Below are 21,071 nucleotides of genomic sequence, written 5' to 3'. Positions count from 1 at the left end.
GAGAATTGTTAGTTCAGTGTGTTTGGGTTTCACACTTCAGTACATTATTATTATTGAAAAGGGGTACAATTCTTTTTTTAAAATACTATTTAATTAAGAAAAAAAAGTTCAATGAAAGGTCACTGATTCCAGATTTTTACATATTTATAGTTTTAAGGAGAGAACAGGAGAACAATCTTAAGCTGCTGTATCTCCCTCTATCCTATAATTCTCTCTGGTTCCTAGCTTACTTCCCTCTCAGCTCCTTCTTCTGGTGAAATTATAATGTAACCCCTACCTTGGCCTTCTGGTCTTTTGTCTAGTGGTAACCTGACATGTGTGCCTCTTTTGGGATAAAGGGCAGGGGGCGGAGCCTTTTGGACTTCACACCTGGTCACAAATACACAAAGCATTCATTTTCCACTGTCTAGTTTTCCTTTGTTTCACTTCATTGTCGTGAGTGGGTCAGTTTATTTATGGCTGATTTCTTTTCCCAAATATAATTTTAGTAAACTTTTTTATTAATACCAACGCACCTTTTTATTGGATTATTAAAAACGATGAGCTGTAACCATAGTTTATTATCTTTACTTTCTACTGTAGATTTCCAGAATCCCACAGCGTAAAGCTTTTTGTCATTTTATATCTCTTAGTTATTAACAGTAGTGGAAAACAATGTGGTGGAAACTGAATCATCAGAATTTTATAAACTTTTTTTTATTATATCTCATCACTATATAAGCTAAAACTTGAATGGTGCATTCACAACTGAAGTGCGTCCTAAAAAATGTTAGCTAACGTCTACTAACTAAATGTTACCTCAGCAATGGAGATTTAAGTATGATTTTGGATGGTGCCTGTTAGATGTTGCGGCTAACGACATTTAATGTAAATATGATTGCTTGAAATGTTAGCTAAGCAATGGAAAATAAGATCTGTAAAAATTACATATAAGTTGCTTTATATTTTTATCTTTATCTTTACCAGCCAAGCATCTAATTTACTTATTATGACAATTATTACATTTGTTGTTTTTGTTGTCATTGTCAAGACTACTCAAAGAAGCCCTACTATTAATTTAAACTTCAATCTTCATGCAGAAGTGGAAAGAAGGAAAATAAAAGGAACACATACGTGCAGAGAAAGCTCTTGAAGCATGTAGTTATGTCAACCAGGCTTTCATCAAATCAGCAAAGATGCGCAAGAAAGAAGATTAGACAACAACTAGGCAGAAACATAACAACATAGTCATTCCTCATCTTGCAGGTTTGTTAGAGAATCTCAGAGCTTCAGCCACACCTAAAAAAATGGTTGATCCCAAGGATAAAACGTCCTTCCCCAGACCTTTTTAACTGGAGAAACCAGCAACTCCATAAATGCATGGAACAGTATAGAAGAGCCACCTTGACATGACAAGATGCAGTTGTACATCTGTGCTATATAAGTCAATCTTTCAAGGATGCCAATGTTCACATTTTGGACTGAGAAGACAGAGGAGTAAATAAGCCCATCTAGTTCCACTGTGAACAACCATCATTGAACAGAAGTGGTGGCTTACAACACCAGCTGTCAGCCACCTACAATACAGTCTTGAGATCCTTTCTCAGGTACCTAAACCCCCACTCACATCTTACATCAGGTGACCTCAATAGCTGACATGGTGGGTGGGGCAAGGTCACACAGTGTTTTCACTTGAAACCTCTCGTGGTAATGACCCAGGCCTTTTTTTTGACACCTTGGCTCATGTGATGATGCACATGAGTAATAGTGGGTCAGTGACAACCTCCTAAGGGACAACCCCCACTAGGGTTTAAATACCTGGGACTCTCTAACTTTTGGTTTTACAACTGTAGAAGCCTCTTGCATGAGAGGTGAAACATCTTCAAAATACTTAACGTCCGGTCACTTCTTTTCAAACTCCTCAGACTTCAATCTTAAATAATCAGAACGGATTAATGGCTGATGTACCACAGGCCCTTAAGGCAGCAGTGCATCTGGAAAGTATTAAAAGGGCTTCACTTGTTCCACATTTTGTCAGGTCACAGTTATATAGTTCAAAGAAGCTTACACAACTAGCCTCATTCATCTATTCACACAAGCACTTTCTTCTTTGCCATACACGACATCCACCTGGAAAAAAATTAAATGAACCCAAGGCAGGAAATGGAACTGATATCATTGTGAAGTTACTTAATAATTTAATGCCCCATTACCCTGATAACAAAAGGCACCTCCTCCCTCTCCTCTCTTTAGACTTATACCTGCACTGATCAGTACCTGTACAGGAACATATCTTTATTTTAAAATGTTTTTTGTTGCTGTCAAATATTGATAAGTTAACAGACATCCATTATCTAGATGCAGAGAGGATTACTAGTGTTTAGGTAAAACTAAAGAAACAGTAAAGGAGATTGAGAGAGCAGAACGGGACAACAGTGACGAACTACTTGTATGTGCATTTTCCCTTTTTCTCTCTCTATCCTTTCTATTGCTCAACACTAGAGAATCTCTAATCTTGTTGGCTGGAACTGTGCCGACATCTGTGATCTGTCATGGTGCTTTGTCGCCTCGCCAGAACAAAAGAAAAAGAGGTGAATGACTGTGAAAAGCCTTAAGGGGAGGAAAGGGTAAGGGAAAATTGATGTCTCAAGTGACACCAGGGGCATTTACATGTAGCCAGTGACACACATACACACTCTTAAATGTTGTACCTCATACAGGAGAACTGTACTTTGTACACTTTGAACCTGTCCATATATCTGTGGTTGTGTGGCAAATGTGCATAGATGTATAGGAACCTGACTGTTTTTCTTTCATACCTAAGTCCAGACTTTATGACCAACCTGAATATTATGCTTTTGGTCTATTATGAGTCTAAGCAGTTTTGACCCACCAAGGCATACTGGTACCAAATGGCACTTTCATAGATATAAGATATCTAAAGGTGCCGTTTGATATCTGAGACTAAGTTAACGTTACCTGTCATGGCATCAAGCCAATTCACGCCAATGTATGCAGCACTGATTGGCCTTAATATGTGTTGTTATCAACAGATATTGTTATTCACCTCAAGAGAATGTATGTTCAAGTTCAAAGCGATGTTGCTCCTGGTTTTAACATTTCAACCTGCTTATGGAACTTTGCTGCACATAACATCTGTGCTAGTAAATGAACTGACCACCACACGTGCAGTAAATCCAGGCCTTGTCATGAGATCTCCAACTCACTACTCCAGTGGAATTTCACTTGTAAAGTTAGGAACAGCACAGCGGCACGGTGGTTAGCACTGTTGCCGCACAGCAAGAAGGTCCTGAGTTCAATTCCACCATCAGGCCGGGGTCTTTCTGTGAGGAGTTTGCATGTTCTCCCCGTGTTTGCGTGGGTTCCCTCCGGGTACTCCGGCTTCCTCCCACAGTCCAAAGACATGCAGCTTGTGGGGATAGGTTAATTGATTAATCCAAATTGCCCATAGATGTGAATGTGAGTGCGAATGGTTGTCTGTCCCTGTGTGTTAGCCCTGTGACTGGCGACCTGTCCAGGGTGTACCCTGCCTCTCGCCCTATGACAGCTGGGACAGGCTCCAGTGCCCCCCACGACCCTGAAAAGGAGAAGCGGAAGCGAATGGATGGATGGAAGTTAGGAACATTTTTTGACTGTAGGGTTCTGCTAAATCGACTGGTTTTATATAGTGTTTTTCTACCATACCTGAGGACTCAAAGGCTTTATACAATTTGCTTCAGTCATCTAGTCACACCCATGAATACAAGCACCTTTTTCTGTGTAACTGCTTTCTGTGTAACATTCACACATTCATAGAGCACTTGTCTATATCTGGCATGCAGACTGGAGTAGATGACCTGATCAACCCTCTGATATTCAGCCACGCCATCAATAGGATTGCTAGATTATTATTGCTATCTTGATAATATGGGTCAATCCATTTAAAACTGTAAATGACCAGAAACATCAAAGGGAAGAGATAACAAATGCACTGAAGAGGATAGGGAGAATACTAAAGCTACTTAAAAACAGGCAAATTAGGGGAAGTGAATGCAGCTGGGGAACAACAAAGGAGCAAGTAATCAGGGAAATGATACAAGGGGAAGTCAAACTGAACTCAAGGCACAAATAACTATCAAAATAAAGCAGAAAATAAAACATGGTAAGTAAAAAATAATGTTTTTTTCCTGAAATGAAGGAACTTAATACAGGAGAACTGATAAACTATGAATCACCAGAAGACATTCAAAATAAAAAAAACATTACAGCATCAGTTAGAAGCATAAGTGACAAGTTAATACTGGTCAGTATGCATCCACTATAACATGTGCCTTGAAAAAGTTATGAATCTGAAAGTCGTAAGCAATTTTTGGGACCATAGAAAAGATGTTTTTGAGACTGAGATTGGAGATCATTGCTATTGTTCAGTCTTAGGATGATACTGCACTGTGCCAGAAGGAGAACTTAACCCTATCAGAGAAGAATTTCAAATATTCTTAAACAAGGCTCTGAATTTCAAAGTATCAAAAATGAGTTTATTAGAAAACAAATATTATCAAGAAAGAATCACAGCTAAAGAATGAACCTGGTATCAAAATGTAGTTAAAAAGGAGAACTTCAAGTGATTTAACTTATTTTAATAAGTCAACTACCCAGATGTTGTTATGATTCCTGCCACCTCCACCTCTCCAGTAGGGACGATGTAGGGTCATAAAATGGGACTGTGCATCAGAGAGCCAATGCTAAAAGACACATCAAAGGTAAAGGTGGGGATGCAGGTGATATCTGACAAAACTGCATTTCTGAACTGAAATCAACAAAAACCACAGAAGCAGTTGCAAAAATAGTTTTGAAATATATTTGCATCAGCATGGGCATGACCTCAAAGTCTCTGCTTGTACACATCAGAGACGATACTCATCTGAGTATCATCTTTTACACTTACCTCCCCAGTCACTCTAGTGCCTTATGAGAATTATGACAGGGTTGTCAGTCAGTGGGCTTGGGTAACTTCTTCAGGATGATTATAACACTCCATTCTCTTCTTTTCATCACACACAACAGTCCCCCTGCAGCCATGTGACCCCACTTTAACCTCTTGTGTCTGCAGGTTTTCTTCTTCAGTAGTCGGTCTGAATTACAGCTAATCGTCTCTGACTGACCCCAGTCTGTCATTCTCTGATAGACCTTTGAAACAACTGCTGAGACAGTTTTTACCAGAAGACATTCAACTTACCAGAGAGGTCACATTATCTTCTTCTAAGAGTTACCGTCAAAGTTGAGAAGCTACAATAATCTAATGACTGCTTGATTTTTTTTCTCTCTTTGGAAAATCACTTGAACAATTAATTTGTCATTTAAGTAGTTGCCAATTAATTTACTGTCAGGCAACTATTTGACGAATAAGTTAATTATTTTAGCTTTGCTGCTCGGGTGTCTGTGTGGGCGCGTGTGTTTAAAAACAGGGATGTATGCTTCATTTGCATGGACCGATGCAGACAAATCACTAAATTGTAATGTCAGGCATAACCTTGGAGGCCCTCACAACTTTGCATATTTTAAAATTATTTGAGAGAACAGTGTGACCTTGTCTGGACTTTGTCCATATTGAGGCTCTTGAAACTTTGTGATATGATTTGATGACTTTTATGCTGTCTTTGATGAAATATTACAATTATCAATATTGAGTCCATATCCAACCTGCCTGTTGACTTTAAGTGAAATCCAGAAGGTTTCTAGTTTTCTTGTGCAGCACAGAAAACAGAATGACAAGTCTCCTCTTGGGCCTAATGCACGTCAGCTCAGAAAACATGGCTGTGAAAGATGTGGAGGCAATTACTATTGGCATTACAGGTGTAATATCTCTGGACAGCATGTCCAGGGCAGGATTTTTTTTTCCTTTTTATGATTGAAGCAGCAGGGAACAGTTCCTGAGTGAAAACAATTGTTAGGCTTTGCTTGTAATTGTTGCAGAGAAAATTATTTTAGTAAATCATATACTTTTTATTCACTTCAGAATAAAGAGTACAAGCAAGAGTTTCCAGAACATCTGCGTTTGTCCACTGTGTCAGCCGATCATTTGGAAAGGCACAGACGTATAGAAGTTTTAAATGTGAGAGAAAGACTTCTTAGCTAATGTCAACAGCAGCACAGATTTGTATTACTGAAAACTTGACAATCTAAATGTATTATTCCTGGAACGTCAGTAAGCTGTATTAGCCATTAGTAGTAAGAGTAGTGGGATGCATGTAGTAGTGCTATTTATTAAGTTAATTAAGGGAAAGTGTTCAGTCGGGTTCAAGTCTGTGCTCTGTCGAGGCCACTCAAGAACATTCACAGAGTGGTCCAGAACCCACTCCTTTATTATCTAGGCTGTGTGTTTAGAGTTGTTGACTTGTTGGAAAATGGTCTACAGACAGTAACTTGGTCTCCATGGCTTGGTTTGTCCTCTGACATGCACTGTTAGCTATGAGACTTTACATTGCCCGGTGTCCTATATGATATATAAGTGCCTATCCAAGTCATGTCCAGTCAACTGAATTTACTACTGGTGGAATTCCAGTAAAGTTGTAAAAACATCTGACAGATGATCAGTGGAAATGGGTATTGTGTGAAGAATGTTGTGGTCGGAAAAAAATGAATTTAATCCATTACAAGAAAAAGACTGTAAGGTGACAAAATGTGGAACAATTGAAATGGATGCACTGTGGATCCAAAGTGACCAAACAATCAAAAGATCAGTGCATCAAGGTTTATTCACTAAGAGTATTAGCTTGCATTGCTATTTGTTTTCACGCTGACAATAGTGTTTGGATGTGTGTTCCACCTCGCTGCATTAAACACTCTACATTTCAGAATGTGTGAAGACCTCATCATGCACAACCAGCCGAGTATCTGCAGATTGCAATCTACCATTATTTTTTGAGTTATTCACATTTAATGCCAGTTATGTCTCATTTCAACTTTATGCTAAAAATACTTTTTGTAACATTGTTTGACATTGTATTTTCATGCTCTACCATCCATGAGTTGCCCTCAGGCCTGCCTTTGTCCTGTGTCCTGCAGAAACCAAGGATGGATCTGGCTGACACTTACACTAGTTTTGTACGACAGAACCAGGACATTCTGCACCGTGGTGTCAGTGATGAGCTCTACATTGAGACCGTATTTGATGTAAGTGCAAGTACTATTTCCAGTTTGCTGAAATTATGTTCATATTCCTACTTTATTGTTATACATAACTTTCTTTGTTAATCTGTAATTCTGTGTGCAAAAGCCTAAAATAGCAAATTGGTCACGTAAGTACATGTAAAGAAATTCTTTTAAAAATTAGTTTTATTGTTGTGGTTTTTTGTTAGTTTTTCTTTCTTTTTCTTTTTTTTTTTTTTTTACCAGGATCAGACAAATCCTCTTACTTTTTCTTCATTTAAAATCAAAATGCTCTTCTGAAAGAGTATGCTAAATGATGCAACAGTCATAGATCTATTTGCATGTGATGTAAAAATTATGTAAAAACATTTAAACTATAAATGTAAGTTAATCACTGCCTTTCTGTCTTGGGGACATAGTAAGTTAGGTCTAACATTCTCTTCACTATTTCACAGCCAACAGTTGTTTCAGCAAGAATGCTAACGCTTCAAGCAAATCAGCAATAATGAAGTGCATTTGTTCTCAATCAAAAAAACAAATTTACAAATTTGTTTAAATTGCATATATATAGCACAAAATCATAGTGAAAGCAATATCTACAAACTTTACATTGTAAGGTCAATATCCAATAATATTCTCCAAAATTGAGCCCATTCCCTTTGGGCAAGCACTTTGTCATGTTTTAAGGTTTTAAAGGCTTTGTGTGCCATTCAGCTCTTTGCACACATTTCTGCTTCATGTCTCTGTTCTTTAAGCACATGCTTTACCTCTGCTGTTTTGCCTGTCTCTTAACTTCCTGTACATTTCTAAAGAAAAACAGAGTCAAGAGTGATGAATTTGTATCTTAAAAAATCTATTTTTTTATTTCTTTCAACAATTTCACTTGTGGGATCCAAGTATCCATCTTTCTATCAGCAGGAAATGCTTTTATTCTCTGTTCAGCTGTCACTAAATTGCTGATTTGAATTTACTCTCAGACTTTGTTTATAGAATCAGTTTTTTAATTCCTTTATGCACCTACAGTTGTAGAGCTAGACAATTTTTTTGTAGAGGTGGAGTACTTTTTTTTCCATGGCAAATTGCAGAAGGCTGAATAATACATTTTTCAAGTCAGTACTTTTGGAAATAAAACCTTATGCTCTTGAGTGTAGAAATTTTTGATGTAACATTTCCACTGGTTAAAAAATGTAGAACTGTTTCTACTTTTTTTTCTCTTTTTATTGTTGACAAAGCTCAGAGATGGAGAGCCAGAGGGAAAATATTTTATGAAAATGGCAGCAGGATGTATTTCCAGTTCTATTTGTAAGTGATGAGTCTCCTAACACACTCCATAATTGGTTGTATGAAATGTACAAAAAAGACAGAATTTTAATCTGCACCCGGGGCCCCCTTGGGCCACCACGTGTTTCTATATGGCGCCACTTACCTGATTAATTTCTTTCATTAACATGAATACTGGGAAATGGTTCCAGCTTGTTTCGGTCTGTTGTTGTTCCTGTGGGTGTGATGTTCACACTCACACCAGTGGACGTAAAGCTGCTTTCAGGAGCTGTGTTGTTCTCTGATGGTTAAACCTTCTTCAAAATCAGTGTTGTGGTCAAGAATTCAGAATTGAACTTCAAAACCTGCAAACAGTTGATACTCTGCTCTACCACCTGTGGCACACAGAAGTGCTCGCTTAATCACCAGTACCACCGAGAAAACATCTTATTCGTTCCAAGTTCTGTCAGCATCCAAACAGAAGTCCCAGAAAAATGAGGCAGCTTTGTGTACATGTCATTGTGGTTTGCAGGTACACAGTAAGTAAAACTGGATTCCTCAAGCTCAGTAACAGGCAGCATAAACTAATCATTTCAGTTTGTTTGATAAAGATGCACACAAGTCTGCAGCAACGTACAGGCTTAGAATTAAACCCTTAGCTTTCAGAAAAAACGTTTATATTTTGATATTTGTTCTCCGATACTCTTTGACTATTTGTACCATTTATGACACGTTTATTACAATAACAATTTTTCCCCTGGTGATATAAAATTAACATGTGATGTATTTCATTTTACCAGTGGCAGGAGCTGCAACTTTCAAATTCTTTGAGCAAAAAACATTTGCATTAATGTATCCTCAATGTAAAGATATAAATTTGGCTAGTTCCAAAAAAGGAAGAAAAAGTGTATGTATGTATCAAATCTCTATCTATCTATCTATCTATCTATCTATCTATCTATCTATCTATCTATCTATCTATCTATCTATCTATATATATATATATATATATATATATATATATATATAAATATATATATAACATGTACACACACACACGTAAACAAAACAGGCCCCAGTACCGAGCCTTGTGAGGCAATGTAATAAATGTGTTACTTCTGGTTTTCTAAATGTAAATGCATCTTTGTAGAGAAAAAAATGGAAAGCAGTCTTTGTTTGTTTGTTTTAAATAATGCCTCACTAACCTGACTGTGACTAAACAGGAACGTACTCATTAGAAATACTTGTAACTGCTGTGAATCCAATTTGACCACTAATTCTGTGGTTCTCAAAACATTTTATGCTCATCTTTCAAGTCAGTTTGTGGTTCATATTTTCTGTGCTTTATGTTGTTGTGTAAAATGTTTAATTACAGACAAAAAATGGATTTAATATGCACACATAAAGACATGCAAACCAAAAACCAAAAATAATTTTGAATAGTATCTGATCTGTTCATAGGAATCTTATATATACAGTAAATGCTTATAAAATCTCTACAAACAGAGCTCACAGTCAGGTGTTTGCACACACTGATTCTCCTCTATCGAAGCAGCAGCAGGTTGCTTAGTTCCGAAAACACTGACTGCTTCTGTTGACCTGTTTATCACTTAGAAAACATCAAGAGCTTTTGGCTTGCTCTGCTGGAGCCAAAAACACTTTCACATACCCAGCTATCCATCCGCCTAATCATCCCTCTATCCCACGCTGTCCGTTTTCATAACCTACCACCCCCACTTGGATTTAGATTTTTAAGAATATTTTAGCAGAAAGTTGTCAAACACGCCTCAGCTCGCCATCATTAGTTAACGCGGCAACTCAGACATGGCGGTTCAGACCTTCATACACATTAGCGGCACGAAGCTGAGCGATGGATTTCTGCCACCCACCGCCTCCTCCGAGAGTTCAGAGTGTTGTGACTGAGGCTCGATCTGCACTGGACTGAATTTTGTGTGTGTGTGTGTGCGCGTTCGTGTTTGAAAAAGGGAGGTCGAGGAGAGTAAGTCTAATAGAGCTCAGAAGCACCCAGTCATGCGCCAAGAAGGAGGTGACAGCGGGGCCTTGAGGTTTCTCCACTCAGCCCTTCAACATGTATCTCACATACACACACACACACATATGTGCGCACATACATTTTGTGTGTAAACAAAGAACCAAATCCTTTGTTCGACAGCAGCATCAGACCTCCTGCCAGCAGCAATATGGGTATGCGGTTTCCTTGTTTATATAGAGCTTTGTGAGTCAAAGGCAAATTTATTTACATTTGCCACACCTTTTAAACAAAAGCTTTGTCAACACTGATGGATTTAAAGAAGAGAAAGAAGAGGAAGAAAAAGGCTATGAAAGCAAAGAACACCAAAATGAAAAGATGGGAAATCAACATGAACTGTAAACACACTTAACAGTTTTTTTCCCTTTTGCTTGTGCATGCAAACATCTGTGTTTTTGTGTACAAGTGCTCATCAGGGAGCATCTGTGTGCATCACACACACACACACACACACACACACACACACACACACACACACACACACACACACACACACACACACACACACACAGTTCTCTGTTCTCGACTTTAGGAGGGAACAACTGACAAACCAAGGACAAACCTGGATACAGTTAAAAATTTATCTCAAAACAGGCTTAATTCAACCTCAGATTTATCCTTCAAAACAAAATAAGATGTTTGAGATTCTTTCTTTTCCCCTTATTTCTGATATTAGTTTCAGTTCAGAAATAAAAAAAAAAAAAAAAATTAGATCATTTAATTCTTATGTGAGAAAACATAACATATATTTGTTAAGGAAAAAAGCAGATCTCAACAATTGAAACAAAAAATAGACCCAGAAATAAAACACCTCTGGCATTTTATATACAGGATTATACAACTTTATAACCAAGGAACATTTATTGTGCAAAAGTGTGAATATATCTCAAATGTTCAAATCTTTTTGGCACCAGAGAAGCATACACCCATTTCTTCACATAATTTTTACAAGACCAATGCATACCTACTCGTTCCCCCATCCTTCCTGTGCTTATTCCCTCCATCTGTTTTCACTCTTATCCTCTAATCATCTCAATTAAGGACCTTCTTCATTCTCAATTTCCATGATGGTTAATGTGGTTTGCAAGAAAACCAGCAGGCAGCTGATTACTCACTCTAGAAACTCGCCTCCCAGACACTCAAATATACGTTTCCTTGAATGGAGGAGGAGCAGAAAATCAGAGGGTGTCATGCAGTAATTTGAACATCCTCAAGCATTTGTTAATAATGAGTACAAGGCTGATTAGGATACTATGTGAACTGCAGCATTTAAAAAAGATTGTGAAGGAAAAGGAGGAAGAGAAAATAATAGCAGGATAGAGAATGTGTAAAAAGTATGACAGCAAATTTTAGGAATCACATAGGAACTGTCAGAGACGGCATAAGGACACAAGCAGACGCACATAAATGAGGTGATGCAAACTAAACTGAAGAATGATGTGCTACAATTTAGGTTAAAAAAAACACATGCTTGCAACATTTTTTTTAAATTTAATTAGTCCAGAATAATAGAGGAAAAAACAGCGTAAATAGTCTGAGCTGCAGAGAATAAGCCAACAGGAATTGCAAATTATTGCAAATGCATTTAGCTGTGAGGCAAAGCAGCCACACATCAGTGGTGTGCAGATGTGTGTTAACATGTTAGCAGTCACCAGCAGCACGCGGTGACTTTTACAGAAAGGCAGTCAGCACATATAAAACTGTATTTTTGGAAAATTGTGCATAAAGTAAAATTAATTCAATTAATCAATTTTGTTCAGCATCATATTCTATAAATCACACGTTTGTACCACAAATCTATGAAAAAAATCTGATGTTCACGAGCTCAGAAACACGGGCCTTTTTATATATTATATTGTATATTAGTAACAAAAAATCCGCTGAATTAAAAGGCTTGAGCAGTGTGTACCATAGTTAACTATTAATATCTACAGGGAGAATTATGAATGAAAAATTCATCTCCTCATGCTAATTTGTGTCCATGGGGTCTCATTTGTCAGAAGTTTGATTCTAATTATTAACTCGATGCTGTAAAATCGGGGTACAGGCGTTCATCACAGCTTGGATGGCAGCAGCAGTCACGGAAAAACTTGCCTCTGTTTGGGAAGCGCAGATACAGCAGTGATTCTGAGAGGAGGCCCACAGTTTATTTTCCCAAACCAGGACTGGGCTGTTTCAAACTGACAGCGAAAAATGTTTTGCAGTAAACTGGACTAATCAACAGAAGAACCTCAGGCACCGTTGCACTTTTCTGGTAAGTTAAATGTGTTTTTGGGAACTAATCATTAATTAATGTGCTACAGCTAATTAGCTGAGACCATTGTCGGCTGTTGGGGAAAGCCGTGTTCAGTTATTGAATTTGTGCAAACAGTTGCATGTTTCTCTCTCCATCTGTAAGAACAGTGACACCAGATTTGTTTTTTAAGTGTGGACTTCAGCAACCCGTTATTAATGGTGGATTTAATGCAGGTTTAACAGAAGATGAATTACTGAGAGAATTTAAGATATTCTCACTGCATTCAGCGTTCAGCCTGTAATATCAGTTCTTGCTGATATCCGGTCAAAAACAGCAGATGTCTACAAAATAAAAGAAACAGGATTGCATGGGCTCAAATTGTGGCCATAAATATTTTGTATTTGTAAATCAGAATGCGTAGTTGTGAACTGAGTTTTGTAACGCTGTAAACCAAAATATCAGAAAAATGTATGCTCAGTAAAGCACCCCTCCGACAGCCAAACCCATGTGTTCTCTGATTGGATTGTTAAATTTGTGATTGACATGACATTGACCAATCAGCTGAAAGGAAGAAAAATTGGGTCAAAATTCATACTTGTGAGTTTAAACTCACACACAGCCAGGGAACTTGAGCGCAGAGTTTCACACGTAGTTTTTGCTTTGTATCTGTAACCAGACCTTAACAAAAAAAAGGTGTCTTGTCTAAATAATTTTTTACAAACACAAATCTTTTTTACACACAAATTCTCATCTATAGATGCACAATCATAAAATTTTCAGGTATTTTGGTTTACAAGGTTACAAAACTCACAACTCTCACAACAACGCATTTGATTTACAACTACAAAATATTTATGACCACAATTTGAGCCCCTACGATTGAAATAACCAAATCTAACATTTATGTGCTAATGCCAAATGGTAGCATTTGGCATGTTAAGTCCAAATTTGTTTCATTTTTCCATTAATGAAATTTTTAGCACCGACTCTTTGCATTTATCTATGTATTTGATACAGAGTTTGTTTTAAGTACTCTGGTTAAAATGCGATCTGAATTATTCTTATTGAGGTTCTAATTTGAGTTCACCAAGTTACATGTGCAGTACTGTGCACAGCTTACTTCCTTTGACAGAAATAATATGAAGCATTAATGTATGTTGTCCAGTACTGAGGCAGCTGATCAGAACACCGCTGATCATGCCTCCTATGTTATGTTTGTGTTCCTGCAGTAGCACGACTGAAACTGACTGGAAACCTGCGACATCATCTTTGTCGATCTCAATTTAAAAAGTACCAGAGAGTCAAAGGTAAAATATTATATTGTATAATTAATATATTGTATTGTTCTACTGTTATGCTGACGTCAGCACATCAATAGAACAATTAAACTGAAGAAATGTAAGGGAAGATTCCGAGGTGCGTCAAAACAAGGTTTCAGCTTCGAGGGATAAACTTTAGAGTTGACAGTTTGTGATTATTCATTTCTCTTTGTGATTACAGGACTTGCACACTTGGATTCAGACCTCTATCCCACCTTGTGACAACAGAGAAATCATCCTATATTCCCACTCTTAATGCTGCATACGTATTCAATATTAGAGTAAATTTTAAATTGATCCAAAATTAAATGATGAAAAAGTATAAAGACTAAATTACCTTATTGTGCAATGTGGTCGCACAAAAGACAGACATCCGTGTAACTATAAAGAAGCATAAAAAAGTAACTCAGTTTGGTGTTTAGGAAAGCTGCTCATCTCGCCAAATTACAAGGCAACTATTGTTGTAATTAGGTGCTGTCTAAGTAAAACTGAACTCAATGTAGTAAGCTGCATGAAGAGGGCACGACATTTTCTCTGACAGCATTAAATAAAACCTGATTAAAGATAAAAGGTCTTCAATTGTATTTTTAACTGAAAACTTTAATCTGTAATTCTTTCATTCTGTGTTTTGCTAATAGTGTATTATTTCCCATGAGTGTGAGTCTTATGTTAAAATCTAAAGATGACAACATTTAATTTCTAGATAATTCTGATATTTGCAGTAACTCTGGGCCTCAGTGTAAGCGTGCAGCTGATTTCATCTGTCCTAAATATGATAACAAAAACTAAGGAGGGCTGAATCATTCAAACATATAGACTAGGAGTGTAACACAGGTGTGTAGCATCGCTAACTACCTAGCAACAAGCCTGTAGCAAAGTGTGTAAGCTTTTTATCTAACTTTTGGCCCTCTCAATGGTGAGACCAAAAAAATCATTTGCTTGAGCTGCCAGTTAAGGTGGTTGAGACATCCATGACATGTTATCGATGAAGTGGCTCAGGGATGGAGGAGAACCCTAGGCAGGCCCTCGACCTACTGGAGAAATCTCGGTTACCTCAGTAATGACTTGGGTACCCCCTTGGAAGAGCTGGAGCTGGGGGTTGGAGGTTCGGAGGTCTGAGCATCTTTGCCTAGCTTGCTACCGACATGACCATTCTTCCAGAAGCGCTTGTAAGGTCAGAAAGTGATATTGCACAAAAAGGCCTGACTGTGCTCTAATTTATCCCAAAGGTATTGTCCAAAAGTGGTGTTCAGGCCAGTCAAGTTTTCGCACGTTAAACTCACTCATCCATGGTCTTTACAACATTGTTTTGTGAACTGGTGCGCAGTCATGTTAGAACAGATGGAGGCCATCCAAACTGTTCCCACAAAGTTGGAAACATGAAATTGTCAAAAAGTTCTTGGTATGTTGAATCCTTAAGAGTTCATTTCACTGGAACTAAAGTGCCGAGCCCGACTCCTGATTATTAGTTGTTTCAAAACCTTCACAAGTTTTAAATTTGCAGCCAATCGCAGAGCCAGCCTTCCTTCATTCAGTCTGTTGGTGTCACCAGCACCAATGCTGCTCCCCAAGAAGAACCGTCATCATCTAGTTCAACAGTAATGAATACAGCAGCGCAAAATTTAGTTCTCATTTGATCAGCTTACAGTTATTTTTAAAAATTATTTAAAGATAAATTATTTAAAAAATAACTATTTAGGTCTCCCATCTTCTTGTGGTAAATCGATTGGTTCTCGTATAGTGCTTTTCTACTCCACTGCGGCACAATTTGGCAAGCTCATTTTTGCAATGTAAAATTCTTGATTAAAGAAGAAGTTAATTTTCTTTTAAAAGCATATAATTTTTCACCGTTTGATTACTTTCGAGATGAAAAGATAAGACTTTTAAAGAGAGAAAATGCTTTAATGCAGCCTGGGCAGAAAAATAATCAAATCAGGAACGGTGACTGAACTTAAACCCTAATTTTTAAGTTTGTATTTTGTTGCATTTCCTCGAGGCTAAGCTACTTAGACTGAGTGAAAAACTTATTACTTTGGTATAATTGGGAGCCAGGATGTAGGAGGTTACAGGTTGCTTTCACAATAGAATGAATCAAATATTTGCATGACAGCTGCGTAATCATGGATGTGTTTTGGCTTTTGTCAAGTGTGTGAAAAACCTTTGGACTGTTTTTCTCTCTTAAATGGGAAGGTAATTACAGTCCTTGCCATTGTATAGAATTAAGTCAGCGGTGATCTCTCAGAGCAGATCTGAATATACGGGTCATTACTGTGTCAGAGCAATTTCCGCAAGTATTCTTGTAAGACTGGTAACTGAATAAAGCCACCCAGTGTGTGCATTTTACCAGCAGCATTTTGAATGTTTCTGTAAGTGAGGATTGCTCTTTAGGTGAGAAAAGGTGTGTTTGATTTTCCTGCAGCTGTGGCTTGTTGGTGGAAGGTGTGAAGGAAGATCATTTAATGAACATTACAAAGAAGGAACCTGATTTTTTTCCAACTCTTTGAAGTTCAAAGCAGAGCCCTGAACTCTGTCCTCGTATTCAGGACTTCACCAGTAAATTGGTGCCTTTGAATAAATAAATGTTTTACCCTCTTTGAGTTTTGCACTTTTGTTAGCACATGTCCTTTGACCTTACATTGTGGTGTTGTCAGCTGAATTAAAGCAAGGCATTTTAGATCTGTCAACAAGCAAACGGCTAACACGTAAACTAATCTGAAGGTGAACACACAGGTATGAAAACCATAAACTGTTCTTGTTCAGAGTATCTGTAGCTAAATTAAAATAGTATAGTTTTTATTAGTATCTTTTCAGGGGTATGGCTGCAACTGAAAAGAAAAATGTTTAAAGATGCTCCTCAGAGTATTTTCTTGGCCTTATTGACTTCAAAAACAGACTTGAAAAAGCTTTCTCCAGGAATGTGCTCTACCAGTCAAAGGTCACTTTATACATACTACAAAATCCAGTACACAGATCTTCACATGGTTTATTCATTTTAATGCTGCAAAGTCATGTACGTTTGCAGTGTTTGCAGTGACTTTGTAAAATGTTGCATGTTTTATAAAGTCCTGTGCGTGTTTGTACATTGACCTACAAAAAATACAAGGAATTACAATAGTTCAATTGTGAAGAAACAAAGGCATGAATAATCATTTCTAATTCCGATTCAGTAGAAAGCAGGTGAGAGAGAGCCTGGAGGTGCCTGAGATGGAGGTATTCTCTGGAGAGAAGAGGAATAAAAATCAGTAGGAGCAAGGCAGAATACATGTATATGAATAAAAAGGAGATAGTTGGACAGGTGAACATGCAAAGAGTCGATATAGTGAAGGCAGGTGAGTTTAAACATTTGAGGTCAACCTTCCAAAGCAAGGGCAGTACACAAGAGATGAACAGGAGATTCCAGGCAGGGTGGAACAGGTGGAGACTTACAAGATGGTAGTGAGACCTGCTATGATCTGTGGTTTGAAAATGGTGGTGACACTAACAAAAAGCTAGGAGACAGAGCTGGAGGTGGTAGAGCTGAAAATGTCAAGGTTTTCCTTGGAAGTGGTCAGAATAGAAGGGATTAGAAATGAATACATCAGAGGAACGGCCTGAGGTTGAGCAAAATTCGAAAGGTAAGGCTGAGATGGTTTGGACATTTGCAGAAAAGGGATGATGGATATATTGAACAAAGAATGCTAAATATGGAGCTGCCAAGCAGGAGATAGAGAAGAAGAAAACCACACAGAAGATTGATGGTTGTAGTGAATGATATGAAGAGGACTAGTGTGACAGAGCAGGATACTAGTGATAGGGTGAAATGGAGTCACCCCTATCAAGTCAGGCAATAACACTGAGGTAGTCATCTGATCTCAACCTAATATAGTATGTGTTTTGGTTGTTAAATACAAAAACTTGTGTTGTTCATCAGGTCTGGACTTCATGCACTCATAGAAAGCAAACGATTTTGATCCAATTTATTTAAAAATTTTCAATTACTTTTGAATCTCTGACGATCAGCACTTTGTAGAAAAATGGCTGTAATTTCTAAATACTCAAATCAATGCTTATGTTAGCCCCCTTGAAACAAAGCATTTCTGCATTTCAAAAACATCCTGATTGATTGATTTAAAATCTACTTTTGTCATTATCCGGTGTTGAAGCAGCCAAACTGATAAATATTTAGAGCTGATAGTTTGGGCCTTCGACTTATCCCTAGCTACTGTTTTCTCTTCTCATAATTATCTTTGTCCTGTTTGGTTTGTTTCTGTTTCTTACAGCAATGGTACACTGACTCCATGAGGGCGATATGTGTTTGGCTCACTGACAGACTGGACCTGCAGCTGCACATGTATCAGCTGAAAACACTCATCAACATTGTTAAGGTAAATAAACGTGAAGTATGTAAGAGAGACCAAGCCTAACCATTTGATAGACAAAGATGTCCATTTTTCCAAAAGGGATTGTTTGTCATTCAAAATGACCTATTGCGTTCAGCTACCACATTTTAAGCCATCTTTTCTTTAATGTTTAAAAAAAAAATGGAGTGAATCACCCGAGACTGGCTCCATTCAATTAAAGGAACATCTTAGAATCTGGCTTATTTGTGCAAAAAGAGTCAGATCTGACAAAAAGGGAAAGGAAGAAATAATAAAGACATTGACGTGTCCTTGTAAGTAGCAGTGTGAAGAGGCGGGGAGACGTGAAGGAAAAAAAATGCTCAACTCTGGGCTGTTGTTGCTTCCAGCTCTCTTTGTCTTTTCATTGGTTGCTAATATACAGAGTTTAACTTGAAAGCAATGAGACAATGAATTATAATAGCCCTCATGTAAGGTGCAAACATTATTCCTTGGATGCTATCGTCTGTCGCCCTGGTATGGCACATAAAAGACTGCACGTCCTTGGGCCTCAGTCTTCCTGTTTTTGTCCTTTCGAACAGTGAATGGCACACACCTTATCCTGCTTAATACATTCCAGAGATGGTTTCTGTATTTTTTTTCTATTCCTTCTCTTTTTATCTTCTTCTCACCTCAACAGAAGACCTATCATGACTTCAGGTTGCAGGGAGTCCAGGACAGCACACTGAACATCAAAAGCTATGAAACCATCTACAACAGGCTGACGATGGAGGAGGCTACTGTGGCTGTCAAGGCAGGTGATGGCCTACGGGGCATCAGCACGAGAGACAGTGATGTAGAGGATGACTAAACACACATCTGCACACAACCGGTTACTGCTTGATTATCACCCTTTGTAATGGACATTCGATTGCAGTCTGTGACACACTACTACGCTTCACTAAGTAGTTCACACAAAGCTGAAAGAATAGTTAACAGATTTTTTTTTTCTTGTACTGTGGCTGAAGTATTGCTGCGGTGTTTCAACAAAGACAAGTTATCAATTAGTGCTAGATTGCATTGGCCAGAGAGATGCTCTATTCTGCTGTAGTTGTTTTGCTAACAGCTCATCAACAACTGTTGACGCTCTTGGCATTCAGAAACCTCTAAGTTTTGGTTGTACATCTCCATGGTATTTTCTCCACTGTTTCAGTTCTTGTCTGATTTACAATTATATACAATTTATTTCTATAACATAGTGATGCACAACATGTGCACATATGTTAGAATTCTTGAAATCAGTAAATAAAAAGACATAAATCTAAAGTAAATGTAGTGAGATGCAGTGTTTTTTTTCTGAAATGTAATAAGGTACAAAAGGGGTCAAATGGGTCAAAAATTAGATGTACAAATAGACTCAAGGTCAGCTGGAGTTTTCAATGGTGGTTTGAGGGAAAGTATCTCAAAATTTTTAATCCTTTTGAGTCACACCAGGTGATAACGTACCAAACTTTCTATATTAATAATTTGCAAATTTGGCATATGGAGGGGAGGGCTAAACACAAAAAATACCTAATGAGAGCTTATCATTTCCTTATAGCTAAAAATTGGTTACTGATTCCCCCGTTTCCACTACATAGCCAAGTTTGAAACTATGGAGCTTTTTAGCCACTACTGATGAACCATCCTGGTAGGTATAGTTCACTGCAGGTAGCTGTACTATATAGTGTTTATATGTTATATAGAGTTTACACACATTCACACAAATATGCAATATGAGATGCTATGAGTGTTTTCCAGTCCACCTCATGATAGAGCTAACAACACAATAACCAGTCGTAGTAAAGGAGGTGAGTAGTCTTACTTCATTATAGGGGTGACTGTAGGCAAGGAGGTACAGTCACCCAATTGGAAGTATGGTGGTTCCATCCCTGGCTACTCTAGCCCAGCGGTCCCCAACCCCCGGGCCTCAGACTGATACCGGTCCGTGAGTCGTTTGGTACCGGGCCGCGAGAGTTGAGGCTCAGGTGTGAAATGTATGGTTTTCAGGATTTTTATTGGTTTTGAGTGTTATTTTGTTATCGTTTTTATCGTTTTATCGGTTTTCCTGGGTCTTTTCACGTGTGTTATGAATAAATCTTCTTTGTTTTGGTACCGGTACTAGTTTTATTTTGTTGTATTTATCCGTGACACCTTAAAGGCCGGTCCGTGAAAATATTGTCGGGCATAAACCGGTCCGTGGCGCAAAAAAGGTTGGGGACCGCTGCTCTAGCCTACATGCCAAAGTATCCTTGGGCAAGATACTCAACCCCAAGTTGCTCTCCGATTTTGGTCATCAGAGTATGAATGTGTGTGAATGATAGACAGAGCGCACTAATGCATTAGATGTGACTATCAGTGCTTCCCAGATTCTCTGCGGTTTGATTTATGGACATACAGCCATGCTCTGGTGCAACTTTGTATAGTAAAGCTTAGCAATTGGAGGCGCTTTCTATTATGTCTTTGCTCACAGCTGTAGCTTAACGTTGGAAATGCCCTGTACCCCAGATTAAAACAAAATGTTTGCTAGTTATTTATTCCCTTCAGCCATTTGCTGCATTATTCAGTACAACGTATATTGATTCTACTCACATGTAAAAATTGCTAAGCTAATAGCTAATTTCTCCCTTCATGGTAAGTGAATGGACACATTCAACTGGTACTGAAGTAATGCATTTTTAGGGGTGTGGCTACATGTAGATGCTGACAAAGGCACATGTAGC

The 21,071-nt window shown here is 38.0% G+C and overlaps 1 protein-coding gene across 1 annotated transcript in view; it reads left to right on the top strand.

Annotated features, from left to right (window-relative positions):
- The window catches only part of LOC102299269 (calcium-dependent secretion activator 2), a gene marked incomplete at its 5' end in the record, with an annotated part of 58,993 nt that extends 38,642 nt beyond the window's left edge, over positions 1–20,351 (top strand). The window contains 3 exon segments of the mRNA XM_005950968.3: positions 7,045–7,152; positions 18,253–18,357; positions 19,010–20,351. Coding sequence (XP_005951030.3) covers positions 7,045–7,152; positions 18,253–18,357; positions 19,010–19,180 — 384 coding nt within the window.
- Positions 20,352–21,071: the final 720 nt, after the last annotated feature.

Source organism: Haplochromis burtoni, unplaced genomic scaffold (genome assembly GCF_018398535.1).
Source record: "Haplochromis burtoni strain Fernald_Lab_line unplaced genomic scaffold, NCSU_Asbu1 Contig_890, whole genome shotgun sequence".
NCBI classification, from domain to species: domain Eukaryota; kingdom Metazoa; phylum Chordata; class Actinopteri; order Cichliformes; family Cichlidae; genus Haplochromis; species Haplochromis burtoni.
This window is presented reverse-complemented; position numbering and strand designations above follow the sequence as displayed.